Below are 22,067 nucleotides of genomic sequence, written 5' to 3'. Positions count from 1 at the left end.
TCGCCTCTGCAATCCCATAAGGCCTGTCTCAGGGCCATTCATAATGCTAGTCCCATTGACAGCCTGAGGGGCCATGACTGTCTGATTGCCCAACTTTAGCATCTTGTTTTCTTTGTTAGGAATTGGTGAGTTATGGAAGTTATGGAATATAAGCATTTGGCCATATATAGAGCCACACAGCCGAGAGCTAGAACGGTAGAGCACTTCTGCAAAGTTGTGATGCTCTGAGTAGATGCATCAGCTGGGGTGTCTCTCAGCTGAGGTGTGTCCACAGGTAAGACAGGGCTGGCCTGGGGTCTTCCCTGGAGCAATGCTCTCGAGAGGGACAGGTGGGGTGGCCAAGGTCCTCTGACCCCTAAGGTACCTTCTGAGGACAGGGCAGTTTAGTGCTACTTCACACCACCAGTGACAAGTGACAGCCTGCTGGGGTTCTGGGTTCTGGGCACAGACTGTGCCTCCCTGGAGCCAGGGCCTTACCTGCACCATTCGCTCAAACATGTGTGCTAAAGGCAAATAGGAAACGTGCACATCCGCACGAGTGGGAGCCCACTGACTCTGTAAGAGAACAGAAGGAGCCCAGGCAAGGCCCGGTCAGTAGGGCGGGCGTCTTACCTGGATTACTCTCTCAAACATGTGAGCCAGAGGCAGGAAGGAGATGAGCACATCGTCCTGTCTCGGAAAGATCACTTTCTGCAGGTGCCGGGCATGGGAGACAGAAAGGAAAGAAAACACTGACAGGAAGACGACAAGAGAGTCATAAAACAATAAAGAGAAAATGGTCCTGGAGGGGCAAACAGGAAGAGGGGGTAGGGAACTGGGGAAGGGGGGAGGGAGACAGAGAGAGAGGTGAGATGAGAGAGAGAAAAAAATGAGAGAGAAAGAGTGAGAGGAAGAAGGTGCAGGAAGAAAAGAGAGACAGAGAGACAGGCAGCGTAGGAAGCGGAGTGTTAGGTCGCAGCGCCAGTGGGTCTAGGTTATCTGCAGAAGCAAAGAGCCAAATGAAGCACACACAAACCAGCAGAGCCCAGCTCCGCAGCGAGTCTCCTCTGGGGAGGGCCTGCGCCTCACTGCAGGCAGTCGGCTGGGATTCAGAGGGTCTCGGCTTGTCAGCACTTCCTAGTCCTTCTTTCAGAGAAACGGGCCCAGAGAACCCTAAATCTACACCAACTGTGGCTAAGATACGAGCCGGGGACAGAGTTGGGGGCAAGGTCAGGCCCCAGACAGCTGAACCAGGCCTCACGAGCCATGGCTGAGAGGCAGGCCTGCTGTGCACCCTAGCCCTCTTCTCACAGATGGGACTGACCTCAGGGCAGGGGCTGCGACAGCCAGGGGGACCTGCACAAGGCCTGGGCTCAAGGACAGGACAGGACGTGCCTTTGGGAGCTCTCCTTTGCTGGACTTCCCTGCTCTCTGCCTTTTTGCAGAGGCCTTCATTCTCCTGGGCTGGCTTTTGGATGTGTTTGGACAAGCCCTGGGGACCTGGCTCACGGCTCCTGACCTGGGCTCACCAGCAGTCTTTCACCTCTTTCACCTTTTTTGACCAAAATATATAACTGTTTGGGGCATATGCTCCATAACACCATCTGGCACGAATGTGGATAGTGATCTCTCCACAGCAAAGAAAAAGCCTAACTTATATGAAAAGATACATTCCTTTCTCCTTAAGGAAACTGTAGGACATTCGGATACTCACCACTTGTGGGAAAAGGTCCTTCTTTCCTAGCTGGTTATAAAATGCTAACATGCTTTTTTCAGGCCGAGATATCAGGCTTTTCTGATTTTTGATTTACCTTTTTAAGTACAGCCTTAGAAATTAGCAGTTGCCGCTGTTTCCCAGACTCTAGTAGTCCTTAAACACAAAACGACTGAATTAAACCCTGACCTACTTGAAAAACAAGTAAGTTATTAGGGATTACTTTCTAAATAAAGGTACACACAAAACCACAGGTATCTCAATTTTTGAAGTTAAAAATGAAAAAAAATGGTTTTTTTTCCTGGGATCTTAGCACTTAGAAATAAACTGAATATTTTTCAGGTATAGATCATTTCAGTGTTTGCAGTTAAAAGTGTCTGCAAGAAAGGGGTTGCTCTAATGAGAACAGAAACTCCTGCTTGTGAAAGGCAGTTCAGATTATATCAGGAAAACAAACACAAAAAGCCTCTGAGGCTTGAGGGTGTCCTCAAGAGACACCCGCATTAGCGAGTCTACTTTATTCACCTCTGTCACTTTCAGAAAGCCTGAGAAGTCAGCCACCACGTTCCCATGGGTGAGCATTGCACCTTTGGGGTTCCCTGAAAAGAGAAAGCAAGAAGGCAAATTAGTTGGAAGCTCAAGCGCCACTCCTTGAGAACACTGCCCGAGTCGGCAGTCCCAAACACCCAGGGCTCTCCAGCCGAGCTCTGGCTGGACCTTCATCCTGTAGACATTCAAAGCCCACCATCTTGGGACCAGATGGCAGGTAACACAGCTGCACAGGTGGGGTGCCTCAAGGCCTGAGGCGTTGGCTACCTGTGGCCTGCCCCTTACCCTCTCCTGCCTCCCTCAGGGAGCACAGGCTCTTGGGTCCTCACATACACCCAGTGCCCTATGCTGTTCTCTGGGCCTGAGCAGGTCTAGTCTCCAGAATCTAGTAGCCAACTCTGCTGGCAGAGGACTTCTTTGCTGCATCTGGAACCTGGGAAGGCCCCAGGCTCAGGCCAGGCTGGAGGTACAGAGGGTTGAAGCAGCCCCTCCTGCCTGCTCATCAGCAGAGATGGGACACAGATGTCCAGGCACTACCTTTCACTGCTGCTTGTGAGGAAGCCTGGGGCTGCCAGGACAACTCAGAGGCCGGGTGGAAAGGGAGGCCAGCTCGGCCACTATTCCATGTCAGGGTGGACACAACCCTGCTGCTGCTGCTGGGCAGATCTGACTGGGCTCAAATCCTGACCGTGCCTCTCACAGCTAGCATAACATGGGCAAGCCATTTCTCCTCTCTATTTCCTTACCTATAAAACAGGGACGATGATACCCACCTCATAGGGCATCTATATGGTCTAAGGATATAATTCATGTAGAAAAGATGTTAATTTTAAGTTTCCGCTGAGGCAGCAGATACAATAGCTGTGAAACACCAAAAGTGAGAGGCCAGACCACTATGCAGAATTTACCCAGGAAACATCAAATAAACCAATATGTTAACTTTGCAACCCTCACCCAGAAAGAGGCAATAAAAGGGCTAAGTGAGAGGAGATTAAGAGAGTATTGTACTAAATTCCACTGAATTATTCACTTTAAAATGGTTAATTTTATGCCATGTGAATTTCACCTCAATAAGACAGAGAGAGAGAGAGATTGAGAATTTGTGAGAAGGATCTCTTTAGAGAGAGCTACACCAATTTCTACAGCCCATCAAAGGGGAGGAATGAGAAGGCCTCTCTCCCAACCCCAACCTGAAACCCAAACTAATCTAGACCCAAATGGGATTGCTTCAGACACTGACTGTGTTCCCTAAAGCTGAGGGACCCAATGAGAAAGGTAAAGAAGGCTTCAGCTGCCAAAAAATAATAAATCCCAGGAACTGGATATGGAGTCTGCACAAGGCACATCAGTCTGAGGGAGTGGTGGTGGGAATGGTGAGTTAAAAAGGAGTCTTGTCCACAAGGCCAGTTTGCCGGGGCAAAGGGACGTCCCGCCCCCTCCCCACACCACCCCCCTATTACGGGGAAGCAATAAAATGCACAGCAGAGGCAGAAGCTGAAGTGGATTAGAGAACAGAAAACCAAAGGAAGCGCTCAGCCTATGTCAAGAAAATTCCTGAAAGTGTCTAAAGAGTGAGTTTTAAACGTTTGCCCCAAATTATCTCCCAACTTCCCTTTCCCACTTTCTTATTTTCCCTCCCAACTTCCACCTGTTGGGAGAGGGCAGAAACCTTCATTAGCAGCTAGAGGAGGAGGAGAAACACCAGCGAAAACAGAAAAGGCAGACCACACCTTCCCCACCAAGCCTGCAGCCAGCCGAGCTGGGCACGGGAGAAGGCACAATGAAGTGGACTGACTCATTTTGGACTGACACTTGCAACTCTGAATTAAGACCGTGTTTGTGACTTACAATGACCATGGAGGTTTTTATTACCTGAGAGTGACCAGAAAAGGCATGAGATGCCTATGTTTTTATCCTGGGGCAGAAAAAGAACTACCCCCACTAAGCAAGTTTAAAGGAACAGATGGAGACAAAAATAAAATTACTCTCATGATTATATCCCATGAGGCCTGTTTGCTCAACTTACTGGTAACCCATTTGTCAGAGACATAGAGCATCAGTAATGGCCCCATCTCTGTCTAACCAAGATGTGTGGTGGGCGGGGTTTCAACAGGTGCTCTGGCACTTACATCTGTATTGCAAATCACATAGATGACTTTGGGGGACACAGAAGGTTACAGGATTTTTAAAGTCACATTTTGTAATAGGTAGACGTTAAAATATCTTCCTTTTGAAAACAATAAGATCCATGGGATCTGTGTTACCTCTGCTGGTCCTTCTTTCATCCCAGCATCTTTCCTCAAACCCAGGCCCATATTAAGAAATTGCCCTGAGTCCCTGTGCCCAGAAACTATTGGACAGTGTCACCTGGAAATTTTCACCTGTGGATTCTCAAGTTTTGGAATTTTCTAAGGGACATCCCCAAAATACTAAATATGAAATCAGAACTGTCACAAAATATGGTCCTGCGCTACAGAGCTTTAGATTTGCGAGATTGGCTGACTTGCTTATGCCTAATACAACCTCAGGGTTGTATTCATTGATGAAAAAGTTGTCTTCATTCATGAAAAGTATCTAAAGCCTCCACTGAGTTCAGGCCCGAACACATACATTGGTAGTAGTTATTCAATTCTGCTTACTTAGACAAGCCCTCTTCCTCTCCAACATGACGAGAAAAGTTTATACCTTTTAGAAACAAATGTTTTCTTGTGTATATGAACAAAATTTTATAAACTTCTGAGTTATAGAATTTTTAAATATTCCCAGAAATGTTCAAATTATTTCCTCAAGTCATGTCTAGATGCGGTCCCAAAGGATAAAGGAGAAGTGAATGTTGACAACAAATCCTGGGAGAAGACTGCAAGGTCTAAGTTGGGAGGTCAGAGGTGAGCCTTTGGAAAAGCTGTGCTTGTGTCTCTGATTCAGGACAACTACATACCTCTGGCAGAAATTCTTTTACACATGATATGGAAAATATTCCAAGTTGCTCACATGGGGGAAAAGGCAAAGCATTCTTAGCTAGACCTATGCATAAAGTTGCAAAATCAACGTTTCCTCTGGTTCTCTCCTTTTCTGGTGCCACATCAGTGGGAGGTGATGCCACCCAGGCCCCAACATCTTAGCAGTATGAGACCTACTGTCCATTTCCCACCTTCTAAGCATAAGTTGGCCATCCTTGCATTTCACTTCTCTCCAGCTGCGGACAGCAATAACTCTCTTAGTTTCAGGTTTTGCAAATGGCATTTTGACTTCAGCTGGGGTTCCTGGGCGGCCCACCCACGGCTGATAGCAGAAAGGTATGTGCAGATCAGTGAAGATCTGCCCTAGATGGACATGCACTCCAAGTGAGAGCAGCTGTGGGGTGAAGCTAAGCTCCAGGTCTCTCTCGCAGGGGCAGGAGTCCAGGTTGGGAGCAGTGCTGGGCCCTCTGGCTGGGGGCTCTTCTGGCTGCTTGTCTCCACTTTCACACAGTCAAAGGTGGGTTACAAAAGATATGGGTGACATAAGTGCTCTGGAAATTTTACAAGGCAAACACAGTGTTCGTCTCTCTGCTAGAGGCTTCTAAACATTCTTTAGGATTGAGTCTTACGTTCATCAATCTCATATCTACCAATTTTTTACAAATCAGACTTGAGGGCCAGTAGGAATACAGATAATAACTATAGTAGCAGCCAATCACTGAACACCCACTAGTGTGGGCACTGTGCTAGGTATTTCATACACGGTAGTTCAGTTATTTCTTGAAACAACCCTATGATACAGGTATTAGATGTATTCATTTAATATCTAAGGAAACTGAGGCTTAAGAAAGGTTAAGAAATTCTCCTAAAACCATCCAGCAGGAGTGTGGAGATAGTTTTATGCCTGTGATCACAAAAGTCTTGAACCGAACGGTGCAAAATGAATAGGTCAAGGTGAGTATTTTCTCCAGAGAGCCTGCCTCTAAGCAGCCCTAGCTGTAGGGCTGATGGGCATGTACATGCTCAGCTAAATGACTGCAGATGACTGGGCTTTCCTGGGCACCCTCAATTGGAATAGAAAAGATGCCCCATTCCAGTGGCCTCCACATCCTCCTCAGACTCCTACCCCTACTGCCACCGCTAAGAACTGACCCGGCCAGCTCCCTCATGCTGAGACCCTTTCATAGAACTCCAGACATGTGATCCTCCCCAACCTATCTTTCCTCTCATCTCTCCCTCCCAGGCTGGACTCTGGTGTCCCTCACTTTAGCCACTCTCTCCTGCCAAGTGCTTCAGCTCCCAGGCTTCCTCTAGAACACCCTAGTCTGATAATGCCACCAAGCCAACCCAGCTGCCCATCTTTTCCACCCCTCCCACAATGTGGCCCCTGAGGCTCACGGCCTCCAGTCCAGAAGGGTTCTCTTCACAAAACTTTCACACTGTGCCCCTTTCGACTCTGATCTGTTCATGACTCCTCTCACCCTCAGGCCAGGACCCCTGACTCCTACTCCACAGAGGAGGGCTCCCCACATCTTCTTGGCCTCCCAGAATCCTCTCTTTCTCCCTTCTTCCCCCTTGCTCTGCTGAGCATCACCTCCCTCTCCTCTATCCCTAGTGGCTCCTTCTCAACTATAAGAAATACACTTTCAAGTATCTCCAGGAAAACAACAAAAACCCCACCCTCCCTCAACCCCATGGCTTCCACCAGCTGCCACCCTTGCTCCCTGTCATTCCTACACAGCTGATTTTTTTTAAGTAAACTTTTTCTTGCAGCATAACATACATATGGAAAAGTGTCCACATAAGTGTACAGCTCAATAGATTGTTTTTCAAATTGAACTTACCTGTGCCACCAGCACCCAGATCAAGAAATAGAACATCACCAGCATTCCAGAGCCCCGTTATCCTGACTTCCAAAACCATAGAATAGTTTGTTGTGTTTTGTCATTTTACATTAAAGAAATTGTACAATCTTTTGTGCCTAGTTTCTTTCACACAACATTGAGGTATAATACTTGTAGGCATATCATTCTATTGCTGACGGGTATTTGAGTTATTTCCAGACTCTGACTATTCAAATACTGTTGCTATAAACACTATGGAGCATGCCTTTTGGTGTCATGGCCAAACTTCTTGAAAGAATTGTTCACACTTGCTGAACTGACATCCTCACCTCCCATTCACTCCTCAGTCCACCACAATCAGCTTCTGTTTCCAGTCCCCAGCCCATGATTAGCCTTTGCCAAGAGCACCAGCAGGCGTTTTGTGGCAGCATGCTATGGGTACAACTTAGTCACTAGACAATGCTGACAGATTCTATTCTTCTCTAGCCTCTCTGGCTGCTCCTGCTCAGCCTCCATTTGAAACTCTTACCCCTATCATTCTCCTCCCACCAGTGTTCCCAGGCCCTGCTCCCAGACCTCTCTTTTCCTCACTCAACTCTGCCTCAAAGTGACATTTTCGTTTCTGCCACCAGTCCTCTGCACATGCTGTTCCCTCTGTGGAGAATGTCCTTCCCCCTCTTTTCCTTCAGCTGCTGATCCTTCGGGACTCTGCTTCGATCGACTTCCTCTGGGAACCCTTTCTTCCCTGCTGTTCTGACCTCTAGGTGGCCAAGTACTGCATGCATCCTGGGATGCAGACCCTCGAGGCAGTGACTGCATTGTATTGAAATGCCTGATGACATGAGCTGTGAGCTCACAAGGGTAGGGCTGTGTCTCGTCCATCCCTGTGTCCTCAGCCCCCAACACTAGGTCTGATGCATAGTGGATGCTCAATAAATGAGCTAAATGAATGAATCTACATAAATTAGAAAAAGAATACTAAAAACACATAGACTGAACAGGATATGTTTTAAAAAACCACTGTATTTTCTCCTCTGGGAAGATAAGGTACATGAACTCATAGGGAACATCTTAACTGTCATTCATGGGGCCAAATTGGACTATGTTACACCCCTAAATTATCTTTTTTTGGGTGAGGTTCAGTTTCCAGTTTAGCTAATAGTTATTGTGAAATGAATAGCCAATCATACACCCGCCCATTAGCCATCCCTGAGTACAGCTAAACTCCAAGTTTTCACCTACTCCTGGGCCTTCTTGGCTTGACCAGGGGCTCTGAAGCACTGGCTTATTCTGGGAATCTCCACATATGTTCCCATCACATGCCAAAAAGAAAATCTTCCCAGAATGATTCTGCCAGAATCATAAGCCAAATGTCAGGTTCAGATCATATTTTCCGTCTTTCCTCCCTGAAAGAACAACATGGCTCTTGATGAAGCTGGGAGCCAGGACAGTCAGTGCAGAAGGGAAGCTGTATCTGGGGCTGATGGTGAGGACATACATGGCTGATAGGCTTGACAAGAGGCTGACTATCAGGGGCACAGCACACACCCAGGCTAACACCAGGGAAACCCAAGCATTCAGCAAGAGGCCTACTCACTCCCCCAGCTCTGCTCTGGCACCGGCCACACTTTTGGGGTGGGAGGCTTGGACACTAAATCACAACCTGTTTCCCAGGCTCCATTCATCCCGCTTCCACCACACAGAGCTTCGGCAGATGGCTCAGCTTTCGACTGTGATTACATGGTCTGGAAAAGCATTGGATATGAGGCCTGCCCTCTCCAGCTGGGCAACAGTACATTTCTGCATTGTGAAATTCTTTTCCAGATATAGGGTCAGCATCTGTGACCAAGTGACCCGTTAAAAGCTTGAAGGCACTCTTGGATGGCAAGGGTCCAAAGCTAAAGGCCACAGCAGTGACCTGCTCCCCAACCCAGTGTGGAGGGACATGTCACCAAAATTTCACGTTGTGAAACTCATGACAAAAACTAACATCAACTTGAAGGGCATTTTTGAATTCTAGGTTGGCTCTGGATGGCAGCTCCTGGAGAGCGAGGGCTGTGTTATTTCTTTTCTGACAGGGTTTAGCAGAATGTGGTGGAAATTCTCAAACCCACTTGAGTTAACGGCAAAAATCCATCTCAATTCAATAAAGCCATGTTTATCATGATCCACCCACATGAATAGTCCTTCCTGTGGGGCTGGTCAAGCATCTGCCAAATGCCTTAGAGGCTGCATCTGTGGAAGGCGTGGGGAGCCCAAGTTCACAGCCCATCAAGAGCTATCATTAAGGTGGGCCAGTCCTTGGTCTAGAAAAAGGAGGCTAGAAAGTTCTTGCCCATTCAGGGCAAAGGCAAGTGATGTCTCAAGTCATCAGATGAGATGGAGAGCAGCAATGAGAAGAGCACTGGGCTGGGAATTGGGAGAGCAGGGCAAAGTCCTCTGCCTCCACTTGCTGGTGGTGTCCCCTTGGACAGTTCCCACGCCTGCTTGCCTTACCAGCTGTGCTGAGGCCACTGCAGAGCAGTGACAGGATGAACAAGGCACTGCAGACTGAAGTCCTGTGCCCGTGGCTATGGTCCTCATGTGTATTCTGCCTCCCCCAGGAAGGCTTCCTTGGCTGCTCACACTGATGCTGATGCATGTGCACCTCTGTCAGTACCAGGCACGGGGTGCATCATTTCTGCTTATTCTCTTCCTGACAGCCTTGCCCATGACATACCAGCCCCAGCCAGCAGAGCATCTGTGCTGCTCTTTCACACTCCACCCCTTCTCCTACTTGGCATCTTTAACCACCCTCACCACAGGTGAGAAATCTGGGACAGTGGCGGTAGAAGGTTAGGTGACTGGCTTGTAGCCTCACAGCAAGTGGTAGAGGTGGGATTCAAATCCAGGCTCTCAGCCACCAAACCCCACACTCCTTCTCCAGTCCCTGAGGCCCAAAGGCCCAAAGTGCCTCCAGTGCCCAAAGGCCAGGCAGGGGCAGAAAGCAGAGGGGTAAGAGTAACTTTTCATAAAGGAACAACAGGACCCAGCTGCCCAGCCCACCTCTGGCCCCAGCTCCAGGAAGTGTCAAACCCCGACTCTGGACCTCCCAGTCCACACTGTCCATCTGCATCCAGCCACCCCATGCTGCCTCATTCTAGGCACTGGGAACAGCAGGAGGGACCCAACATCTGGAGCCAAGCACAGGACAAGGCTCAGCCCATCCCACAGAGGGCACTAGAGACCTCTGCAGTCACCTCGCCAAGGTTGCCAGTGACCAGTGCAGGTGGCCCTGGCTGGTGAGTGGGGTGCCTCTGCTTACCTGTCGTACCGCTTGTGAAACACACAATGGAGAGGTCACTGGGCTTTGGGGGCTGCAGAGGTGAGAAGAGGCGTGTGTTAAAGAGACCCAGTGTGGCCAGCCAGGCCCCAAGATCCCTGGACCCCTCCACCAGCCAGCCCCTCTGTGCACTCCCACTGTGTGTGTGTGCTGTATGTGGGTGTGAGTATGTGTCAGCATTTGTGTATGCCCTTGCTGCAGTCAGCAAGGTGGGCAGGCAAGTCCCCAGGAACGGGGAAAAGAAGCTGAGGAAATCTAACGGGGGCAGGGACATCAATCTGTCCCACCAACCTCACACTTGGTCCTGCTGCCTCCCCCACTGGAGGGTGAGTTAAATTCTAGACAGGATTGTGCTGCAGTGGCCACATCTAGGCCTCTAGCAAAGACCTCACCTTTCTAGTAGATGTGACCTAGTTCTCTCCTTCTTTCCCACTTTCTTTCAAATGTCTGGGGCTAGGCTTAGGAACAGAACACATAGCCCAGAAAATGAGCTGCCTAACTGTGTCACCAAGATTGTTCTGTTGTGCATCAGGCCCTTGTCCTGGCACTGAGCACATAGTCTTCAAGTCACTGGGAGGAATGCACCATGTCCACTTGCATGTAAAAGATGGCTTCCCAGGGGAAGTGACACGAGTTGAGATTGAAGGACAAGCAAGATCTCTCCAGATGAAGTGAGGGTGGGTATTCTAGGAGAGGAATTAGCCCAGGAACAGGCAGAGGGACAAGAGAGAAGGGTGTGCTGAGGGATCAAACAGCAGTTCTCTAAGGCTGGGGCACAATGTGTGGGAAGTGGGCACACACAAGGGGTTACCCATGAAGGGCCCTGGGAATCAGGGATGAGATTGCTCGGGCCCGTGTATGAGAAAGCCATGGGGGTGGTGAGGGGAGTGGGAAGGGTGGAGCTGGAGGGAGGGCTGGAGGTCAGAGGCCTTGTTAGGAAGCTGAAAATCCCCACATGTCCCCCTCAGGGGGTAGTGACCCTCACTGATAACTTGACCCCAGGCAGTATCACTTGGGGATGACACACAGACAGGTTCACAAAGCAAAGACGAACAAAGATAGCAGATGCCACAAGCCCACTTGGCCCTGGAGTCCACTTCTGGTTCTGTCCATTTCATCCTCTGGAGACTTCACTACATTCAAAGGGAGAAAATAAAATTTCCCAAAGAAAAAGTTACTGGATAACCAAGGGTAGCCAGGATAGGCTGCCCCTTTTCCTCCCTCCCAAACATCTGATTCCTGTTCCAGGTCCTCTCCAGGTCCAGGTGCCACAGAAATCCTGGCTACCCCAAGTGGACACTTCTTGACTTGTTCATTAACATGGGGTGCTGCTCTGGCCTCTCTACTGAGCCCCTGCACACAGTGAGGGGGTCTGTGAGGACGGGCCTTGCACACTACCTTGCTCAATAAAGACCCGCTGGCAGACGAGCTTACCACAGGGACACGATGATTCCGTTGGCCGCAGTCCTGGAAGAGGAAAATACTGTTTTCAAATATTCAAAAGTTCTCATCAATCAAAAAACAAAACCAAAAAACTCAGCACAGTATACTTTGCCCCTGTGCCAAGCCCAGAATTCAGGATTCCCTGCCCAGACATGGCTCATGTGGCGACACTGTCTCAGTGGCCTCTCCTCAGATACACATCCAGGCCTAGGCCACCATAGACATTGCAGACGGGGGCCTGAGGCCCACAGAGAGGCTAGGCACTGTGCACATGCACAACGGGGGAGATGGCTTGAGGTGACCATGGTACATCTGAACAAATACTCAGGACAGAGTGACTGAGTGGTCTGTGCTTCCAGATAAATGGTCAGGGCTGGAGGGGCAACAGAAGTTGCTAGTGTAGGTGTGACCCTAAAGCCATGGTGGAGTGCAAGTGCACAGGCATTATGGGTACAGTTAGGAGCAGACAGGAAAGCAGGAGGAGAACTGGACGCCCCAGGGACCTAGATCCAGTAGGGCATAGTGGGGCTCAGCTGCTACTGACCAGGGCCTAAGGCCCTGGAGACCACACTGTCCTGTCTTAATCCAGCAGGGCACAGGCTGCCACCAACCTAATGTCTTTGAGGAGACCACACACAGAAAAACTGGTTCTGCTGGCTGCTGGGGGTCTGGGACACATTTGTACGAACCTCTCCAAGACTCCTGGCACTCACGTCTACAGTCTTCAGGCTCAGACAGGCTGACAGCTAGCTGGAAATGAGGAGGCTCCAGAGGCTATGTGAGTAGCTCTGGGGCGGATTGGCATCCCGTCTACCTCTTGGTGCCTTTGTCATTAACTCTGCCAGCCAACTGAGCCTGTCGCCTAGAGGATGCCTATGGGCACCAAACCTACCACCCACCACCAGCCCTTGTGAAGCTGCCCTGTCTCAACCCTGACATCCACCTTTTCATCCTAGGGCATGAAAAGGGCAGATAACCAGCAGCTCTGGCTCAGTGGCCAACCAGCAGTGGCCCAGCAAACATCCCAGAAGCAGACCCTCACCTCTATAGTCTGCATGGACTTAATGACCACCCCACACTCCTGCCCTCTGTCTTTCAGAGCTTCCTCGAACGGTTCCATGAGGATGATCAGCTTGAGCCCTGGAGTCTCCTTTCTCTCCACGTGCTCTAGCAGAAGCACAGCCTTCTGAGGTTTATCCACGATCACGGTGCTGATGTCAGCTGCAGGGACCATCAAGGAGAGTCAGGCTGTACAGGCACAGGCTGTGACTGTGGGCAGCACGTGCTGGGCAGCAGAACCATGAGCTATGTGTGCCAAAGTTTGCGTGCAAATAAATACATAAGACAGGCCATGTGGGCTATGTGTCATGTGCAGAGGAAAGTACATGGAGCCTTGGCAGAACCAAGGGCAGAAGGCCAGGGAGTCTCCTGGAGTGGATTCTAAGCACTCCTTTGTTCCAGGCTCAGCTTCCATAATCCCAGGTCTGCTTGAGATATTTAACAGCCCTCCCCTGGGCATCCACCCCAAGCTGCAGTGAGTTGGCAGCCTGTGTGGGGGCTGGTGCAGAGGCTCCTTCTTGGCAGCCAGGCCCTCTGGTAGGAGCCATCAGGTCCAACTGGGGACAGCTGGACTCAGGAAGCCAACTCAAGGCCAAAGTGGAAGCCCCTAGTGTTCTCTGAGAGTGGAAGCAAAGTGCTTATTAGTGTCAATCAGCATAATCTGAGAGGCTGGGGTCCGGAGGCTGGCTGCCAGTGGTAAGGGATGGCAGCAGTGGGCTCACCTGTGTTGATGATGTACCGGATAGCCCCAGGGCCCAGGGTGTCATACAGCGGGACCACCACCATAGAATACGTGTAGCAGGCAAGCTCTGCGATGATCCACTGTGGAGACACATGGGTCGGCGGTGGGGGAGGCACAGAATAGATAGGAGGCTGTACTGCCCATAGGCCCAGGCAACCAGGGTCCTTGCTCTGGGTCTTGTGCCGAGAGGGCTTTGTTCTGGCCCTCTGTATGTGGCAAGGAATTCATCAGGCTAATAACCAGTTGAGCCTGTTCCACCACAGCCTTCTAGACCATGCTTGTCCCTGGCAATTCTGGGACCCTAAACAGCCCCAAGTCCACTTCCAGGGCTTGCATAGGTTTCTTTCTCAGATCTTTCCTCTCCCATGGCTCAGGGAGCAGCTGTTTGTGGGGTGACGTGGGGTGTGGATGGAGCTTGGCTGGGATATCCACTCCTGATTAAGGGCAAAGCCAAGGGACTTGGGGAGGTGGCATGGACCAAGGATCTCCATTTTTCCTCTTGTTTAAGACCCTACAAACAGTGGGAGCAGAGCTTTCTATGGTACGCAATCCCCCACTCCACTCATACCTCCAAAACCAGTCAAGGCAGATGCTCACCTCTGGTCGATTTTGTGCAAAAACGCCGATAAACTGATCTGTACATGCTTTACAATTGTGCTGGAGAAGTCCGGACCCTAGAAATTCAGCCCTGTCGGCCACCTGCACACAGACATGGGGAAGTGATGGGAAAGCAAGGACTCTTCAGCAGGAGCAGGAGACCCCCAAGTGTGATTCCTACAGGTCTGAGAGACCTCCCCAACTCCCTACCCAGGTATGCCGGAAGCCCTGCAAGGTTGCTGCCTGGAGTTTGGCAGACAGGCCAGGCAGGGAGAAAATGACCCTCTGAGACCCAGAAGGATGCCCACAAGCCCCAAAAGTGCCATGTCTGTGTGGGCAGACAGGGTGGGGCCTGTCCTCTACTACTCACCTCCTGGTAGGACAGCCACTGATAAGGCTGGTTGGGCTTCCTGAAGCCAAGACAGGGTCCATTCCCTGCAGAGAGAAGCAGGCCTTGTGCCAGGGAGGAGGGCAGGGTAGGGGTGCCACCTGCACCTGCCTATCAGCCACCTGGATGGACATTCTATACTGTGGGGTGGTCCATGGGCCAAGTGAACTGTCTTCCCAGCTGCCTATCTAAACTTCAGAAGCCCAAGAAGGCCTAAAGTACACAAGCATGGCATCTCACCAGGGATCAAGGAGGCCAGGGAATGGAGACCGACACAGTGCCAGTTCCCACCATGACTTGTGTGATTAGCCCCAAGAGGACACAGAGACCTGGCAGCTACTGGGCACAGGTGGCAGGTTGTCTCCCCGTGACCACCTCCCTTTGTCCCATATCCTAGGTCATCTAGACGTCTCAGAGGCTCAGGTTCCAAACCATGCCAGCCAGCGGCCTGGCAGCTGGAGGCTCACCAGGGGTTGCCAAGGAGAGCTATAGAGTATGCGCTAAGGGACGGCTTCAGGTCAGGAAGTCCTAAGGGCTGGAACAGAGCTGAGGCCAGCCCTTTGGCCACATAACGCAGCTACTTCTCTGATTGGGTAGAAGGGCCAAGAGTGGCTTCTCTCCTCTGAACCTGACACCACTCACCTGCCATGCCCCTGGTACCATGCAGGCCCACCTCCACCCCTGCACCTGCTCAACCCCTGCCACAGTCCCTCCCCACCCCCACAGCTCCCCTCTAACCTGAGATGCTAAGCCCACGGCGGAACACTTCGTACATGGTCCTGGCGTCGTCGTAGTAGTGGGTAAGCAGCTGAGGCCCATCCCCAATCACGGATCGCCGGGCCCCACCACTGTCCTATGAGCCAAGCACAGGCCAGAGAAGCTGGCTGAGGCAGGGGTGTCAAGAGAGGGCACCAGCATGCGCCAGGCTGTACACAGACTGGATGTACACCCAGGCCACACAGGTGGGCTGGAACATGCTCTGTGTGTACCCACATACATGGTCTATACACACTACTGGAGTGTACACACACAACCTCTACACATGTTCACATGCCTGTGGCTTGTACATACTCGACCTGCATGTATCCACACTCAAACCTAGTTGGCTCACGCACACAGGCCCAGTATACTGGTCTCCTATACATGTACACAGCACCCTCACACCAGGTCGGCACATACAAAATGTCCAGAACTTGACTTACTATTCATACACACCTACAGCTCACTCATACAACAGAGTGGGAAGTGTTGGCTAGAGTTAGGCTACCCCCTGGCATCAGGATCAACCTGCCAAAGTGTCTCCCATGTCATCATCTGCTGCTGCTATGCCACTAGTTAAGAATCATTTGGGTGCCAGCCATCATTCACATAACAGTGTGAATTAGTTTGAAGACTGGCTCACCAAATCCTTACCACAATCCTAGGAAGCAGGTACTCTTTCTATTACCCACTTGGCAGTTGAGGAAATCGAGGCTCAGAGAGTTAAAAAACTGACAAGGACCATACGGCTAGTAAAAGCACAGCCAGCCTTCAAACCCAGGGCTGCCGGTCACCAATGGTCATTCTGGTCACCACTCTGCTAGCCTGTCTGCAGCCCCTTTCCACCACCCAGCCACCCCAGACAAACCACCACTTCCTAAAGCCACCAGGTGCGTTATCACATACGTGCACTTTTGCACACATCATTCCTTCTGCTGGAAAAGTACCCTGAAGATCCCGGCTCTCCCTCAACCTGCACCCTCTCCTACCAGGCAACACTCTGCCGTGCTTACAGTCACCAACATGTACCATCAAGAGCAACAGGCAAGACGCTGAGCCGTGTCTGCAGCATGGTATCATTTAAAAAGGGGGGCGGATATCTGCACATTTGCTCATGGACAACTGTTACCACAGTTCTCTGGGAAGGACTGGAAGGCAAGGGGAGGAAGGCGGAAGCTTTTCAGTATACGTCCTTTTGTTCCTTTTGAACTGTGTGAATATATTATCTATTCAAAATGAATAGATTAAAGTTTAGAAAAAAGATAATTTTATAAAAGGCAAAATAAATTCCATAAGCTTAATAAAGAAATAAATCTCACTGGTGCTTCTAGACTTAGCCTGGAACCCCTCTGTCCAGGTTGGGCCACTGCACCTTCTCCCCCTTGGCGGCTCTACCCATGAGTCTGTGTGCTCTGGGAGGGCAGGGCCCTGGGGTGGGCTCAGTTCTGAGTCCCAGCTCCAGACCAGGGCTGTGCACGGGAAGGGTTTGGGAGGGAATTTACCTGGCAGCCCCTTGAGAACCTACTTAGGCCTCCTACTGAGGCACCAATGAGCCAAGGCCTCCCACCCAAGAAGCAAGCAAACTAGAGGCCCAGTGCAAGGCCAAGGTCAGGCTCTGCCCAGTGTTCAGTTCCTGTGAGAGGCAGAAAGAGTATCTGGTAGGAGATCATGCCCAAGGCCACTGTAGGGCTTATTGGCTGGCTACCAGGGAAAGTGAGATTCTCTGGGCCATGTGAAGTCAAATAAGTCACAAGTTTGGCTTCTGCCTTCAAGATACCTGTCCTCTGCCCACTACTTTCCACAGCCCAGCCGCTTCCACCCTGCTCACCTTCACTTCCTCTGACTGCATCAGGAGGTTGCATGGTGGTTGCAAGGCCTTTGGCCGGTGAGTGAACCAGTAGGCGAGGATAGCGGCCAGCGCACCCATACTCACGAGGGTGGTGGCCGAGAGGCTGCGGAAAAACTGGCCCAAGTCACTCAGCTCGGGCAGCCTCAGTATCCTCAGGATCTCCTGTGTCTGCATCTTCTCAAGAAGTGAGAGGATGAACTCTGCAGGAAACAAGAGGAGCGTGAGGAAGGAGACCTGAAGTAGGCTAAGGAGGAGTCCTGGGTCTGTCCTCCCACACTTGTATTGGATCACGAGTGACACACTGACCTTGGCCAAGCCCTGGCCAAAAACACTGTAGGGCAGGCCCTGGGCTAGTTGGGGCATATAGTCTTCTGGTGCAACACAGTGTATCCTAGAAGCTGGCTACCTGGAAGCACCTTTCCTGGTGACAGGCCAGAACTCTTAGCAGTCACACCTGGCAGAGAGATATCCAACCCAGTTTTCCTGAGACCCATATGCTCAGGCCCTGGGCCATGGTTGACAGCTGCTTCCATATCTTCCAGGGGCCAGGGCATGCTCTGACAGCTCTGGAGTTAATGCCTCCTGAGCCCTAGGGACTAGGTGTTCTGCCTCTCCTGTGTGGTCATAGCATTTTCCTATCTTTGCTCTTGGGGTGTGGAGAGGACAGAGGAGCAGCAGGATGCCTTGCACAGTGCCCAAAATTAGTGAGGGTGAAGGGACACAGACTCCTCCCACACCACCTCAAAGCTCTCAGCCCTAGCAGACAGAGAAGGGAAAGGGGCAAGGGGGCAGAGCCCACAGACCAGCCCTGATAGACACCTCCAGCCCTCACGATGTGAGGGCAATGACCTATCTGACAAGCGCCCAGTGGGGTCCTTCCAGGCCCACATCCTGGCCACCATGGGCTCTCCTTGAAGAAAAGTTGGAGCCAAAGTCCTGCCAGGGCCAGAGGTGATGCTGGGACCAACTTTCTGAGGAATAGCAGAGTTCCCAAGAGTAGCTGTGGTGGGGTCCAGGCACTGCTCCCCTGGACCCAGACTGGTGATCACTGTGCAGTGTGGCTCTGCACCACGACAGACCAAGCAGCAAAAGGCACAGCCAGCCCCACCACTAACTGAGTCCTGTGCTGTGCTCCCTGGGATCCCATCAGCTAATGTCCAGAGGAAAAGGGAGGTGGCAGAGGGGAGCAGGTATTAAATTGGTGGGAAGGGAAAGGAACCAAGACTCAGAAAGAAGGGGCTCAGAAAGTGTTGTATGTACTTCCAGGGGTAATTAGCGTCTCCTGTGATAACACAAATGGTGGTCAGAGTGCCATGTTTGCCCACTGCAGCCCAAGTGGACACAGCGGGCCTATCAGGGGAACATGGAGGATGTCCTGGGGTGGGCAGTGGGAGCATTTCTGTAAGAAGCACTGTAACTGACTTGGTTCAAAGAGAGCAGGGCCCAGGGGCTACCACGTGCTCCATTAGCCATTAAGTGAAGCGGTGTTGGTAAGGCAGACATACAGCCAGCTGGGCTCAGGGGTCTGCACTTTGCCCAGGACTGAGGAAGGCTGCAAGGGCAGGCCAAGCATTGGATGCTTTTATCCGCATTGGGGCCTTCTTGGTGTCACTGCCCAGTAGGACCTGAGGCTAGAAGCACTGCATGACACCTACTGGTCTGCCAGCCTAATAAGGACTGGGTAGGCTCCAGGCTGCCATGTGCCACTCACAGGCACACTCCTCACCAGCCCTCAACCTTTGGAAGCATGGCTATGGATTCCCTTCTTGGGAAACAACGAGAAATCCAACAGCAGCCACTCTGCAACCATGGGATATAAGCCAAATAGCAATTGCTTGACCCCTGAGAGAGGAGAGATCTGCTGAAATCCCACTAAATGGTGTTGGTGCTAAATTATAACATCATCACACTGGAGATGAGGTCAGTGATGTGCAAAGTCATTACAGAAAAAGCAAGTAAAGCTCCTTGATTCAAATCCCTTCTTCTTCACTTATAAGCTATGCAAGGTTGAGTATAACCTACCCCTTTGGACTTCTGCTTTCCCATCTTTAAAATGGGGACAGTGTCTCTCAGGTATGTACTTCTACTGTGTCTAGCATAGTTAGAGGCATGCCAGGACTAAAGAGATGGCTAAAGGGTCTGCTTCTCAGATCAAGGAGACTGCTCAGCCCAGGCAGGTCCAAACACTGGGCAGAGGTGGCTGGGCCCAGTCATTGTGGCCCCACAGGAGTTTATGCTTTACAGATGGCTTGACAGGCTGTCTGAGTCCTGGGAACACTCATTAACCACCCAGGGTGTGGGTGCTCCCTGGGGCCAGCCAGATCATTCTAACTGAGTTCCTAAGCTGGAAACCCAGTTTTGCTGGTAACCGCCTTGAGCTCAATCAGTTTGAGGCTATCCCACAGGAACAAACTACTCTGGGCATATTGATCAAATGAAGGTCTGAATCAGCAAAGCAGAGCCCCAGCTATGGACCCCAGTGAACTCACCAAGGGAAACCAATCTAAGGAGGACCCTGGACAGGCAGCCAGTTGGCTGCTTCCTTGGGACATTTACTTCCCTAAGGTGCAGATGGAGAGACCAAGTCACAGACAGCCCCATCAAATATATGACTGACTACATAGTGGAAAATCCAGATATGCCCACCAGCTCTTGGGGTAGGCTCTGAGCTGACTGATGTTTCCTCTAATGGGTTGAACTGACTCAATGGTCTGAGAAGCCAAGGCCTAAGAAGCTCCTGCCCAGTCCCTAAGGGCTCAGTTATATAGTCCCAAAAGTTTTAGAAAGAATCCTGGAAGGATACCTCATTACCACCAGTCACTGGTCCTTGGCAGTTGCTCATCGGCCCTAAGCTGCAGCAGAAAGTGGGCATTTGCTGCAATGCTGAGGTTTTAATACAGCACAGCCTAGAAAAGCCAAGCCATCCATTCACCCACACATTTACTCACCCATCCACTTGTGCATCCACCCACCCGTCCACTCACTCATCTACTCACCCATTCACCTAGCAGACCCTCACATTCTGCTCTCATCTAGCTCAGTGTTGGGCACTGGCACAAGCCAGATGTGGGCCTATCCTCAGTTCCATGGGGGAAACACGAGGGAGGCACATGAGGGAATGGGCAGTGCTGTGCAGCGTGGTTTGGGCTATGATCAGGTATGCGGAGCCAGAGAAGATGCCCCACTCAGGTAGCAAGAGTCAGGGCAGGCTCCTGGCAGGAAGTGGCATTGATGCTGAGATAAAGAAGAAAGAGTGCCCAAACAGAAGGAAGCAAGCACACAAAGGCTGGAGTTGAGAGACCATGGAGCACTTAGTAGACTGACTATTCTACTCAGGAAATAAAGTCCTGAGTCCATGAAATCTTGTGCAAGGGTCAGCACCACCAGTTTGCAAGGCTGGCCTCCCAGATGTACCAAGCTTTCGGTAGTCACCAAAATATCACAGGCCCCGGGAGAGGGAAGGACAGAATTTGTCTAAATTTCCTGAATTCCTGGTGCCTGGGAAGCCCTTGCCGACAGACTGCACTGCTTGATCCTCCAATAGCTCTATGTACTCATTATAAGGTGGGAACACAGAGACTCCACTAATGAAATTATCTGTCATTTATAGGTACACAGTGAGCTAGTCAGGGAGGACTCAAGCACCAGATGATAGCCTCCTAAACCATTCCTTGTGTTGTATCACCACCACACCCCTTGCCAACACTGGACCATCCATAGCTACAATCCATGTTCTCCTTTGCTATGGTGCTGAACCCACAGAAAAGCAGCTCCAGACTTGCTCAGAAGAGCCCAGGCCCAGGTTCCAAAGTGTGGAGGGCAGCACAGGCCACCAGGGCCTGTAAGTGGGGATCAGTCAGGCAGGCCAGTCACTTGCCCTTCATCATGCACACACTACGGGTGGGCTCCCTCCTGGCCTCACACCCAGAACTCGCCATCTTCTCCTGGCTGGGTCCTTCTCCTCCAGGAAGCCCACTCACCTGGGACAATGGAGGGTGGTGGGAAAAGGGCTTGCCTTCCCACTTCTCCTCAGGTGCCCACCCCTAAGGAGGCATCTGAAGTGACTGCAGCTCCTCTGGCCTTGAGACTGAGACTCATCCCTCCCTGGTTGGGCAATGGCCAGAGGGTGTCATTCTTCCAGGCTCAAGGACCTTCTCAGACAGAGGCAGGGCTGCTTGCATTTACCCTGAGATTCCCTTCAGACCTGGAAGCCATTGCAGGGCAGAGCTGCAAATTCAGATTCTCTGAAGACACAGGCCTCAGAGCCAGCCTGCACCATCAAACCCTTGGCATGGAGCAGGGCAGAGCCTAGGCCTTGGAGTCTGGTCTCATCTCCTTATTTCACAGGGCCTTGGCCTCCTCTAACCTCCACTCCCTCTCTGTCAACCTACAGTGGGACTCAGTAGTCCCTGGGGCCCCAGCCATGGCTGCCGCCTTCCATGCCCCAGGAGACTCTCTTGATTGCAGCAGCTTGGGGCACAGGGGGTGGGGGGGCCAGCACCCAAGGGAATCAGTGGTGCCAGTGTTGCCAAGTGAGCAGCTGTGAGTGTTTGTAAATATTCACCAGGCAGGAGGACCCAGCCCTAAGCATGAACTAACCTCCTCTCCTCTGGCATATCCTATGCCTTCTTCTCCCCTCCAGCACAGACCATTTCAGAATACCATGTGGTGGCACAGGCTGAAGGAACTTGTCCCCCACCTCACCATGTCCTCTGCTGATTCAGGGCACGTGGAAGGTGGGTGGTGAGAGGCATAGCTCTCAAAATCCAGGAAGGGGGAGAATGGGAGGAAGGGAGCCCTGGTAGGAAGCAGATTGGCTCTAAGGTGGCAGGGTGGCAGAGGCAGAGCCCAGGCCACAGTCC

The 22,067-nt window shown here is 51.2% G+C and overlaps 1 protein-coding gene across 10 annotated transcripts in view; it reads right to left on the bottom strand.

The window, feature by feature from the left end:
- The window catches only part of ACSL6 (acyl-CoA synthetase long chain family member 6), a 60,035-nt gene that overhangs the window by 24,949 nt on the left and 13,019 nt on the right, over nucleotides 1–22,067 (bottom strand). For 3 of the 10 annotated variants that reach the window (XM_070234428.1, XM_005599446.4, XM_070234422.1), the window contains exons 2-11: nucleotides 17,185–17,405; nucleotides 15,336–15,450; nucleotides 14,580–14,644; nucleotides 14,210–14,311; nucleotides 13,593–13,692; nucleotides 12,854–13,032; nucleotides 11,803–11,835; nucleotides 10,351–10,402; nucleotides 2,219–2,292; nucleotides 613–690 (exon numbers count right to left, since the gene is read on the bottom strand). In XM_070234428.1, coding sequence (XP_070090529.1) covers nucleotides 613–690; nucleotides 2,219–2,292; nucleotides 10,351–10,402; nucleotides 11,803–11,835; nucleotides 12,854–13,032; nucleotides 13,593–13,692; nucleotides 14,210–14,311; nucleotides 14,580–14,644; nucleotides 15,336–15,450; nucleotides 17,185–17,405 — 1,019 coding nt within the window. Of the gene's footprint in view, nucleotides 1–477; nucleotides 556–612; nucleotides 691–2,218; nucleotides 2,293–10,350; nucleotides 10,403–11,802; nucleotides 11,836–12,853; nucleotides 13,033–13,592; nucleotides 13,693–14,209; nucleotides 14,312–14,579; nucleotides 14,645–15,335; nucleotides 15,451–17,184; nucleotides 17,406–22,067 lie in introns of all 10 variants that reach the window. The other 7 variants (XM_070234421.1, XM_005599447.4, XM_070234423.1 and 4 more) reach the window with 3 other exon arrangements.

This window comes from Equus caballus, chromosome 14, assembly GCF_041296265.1.
Source record: "Equus caballus isolate H_3958 breed thoroughbred chromosome 14, TB-T2T, whole genome shotgun sequence".
NCBI lineage: Eukaryota > Metazoa > Chordata > Mammalia > Perissodactyla > Equidae > Equus > Equus caballus.
The sequence above is the reverse complement of the archived record's forward strand: the minus strand, read 5'-3'. Positions and strand labels throughout refer to the sequence as shown.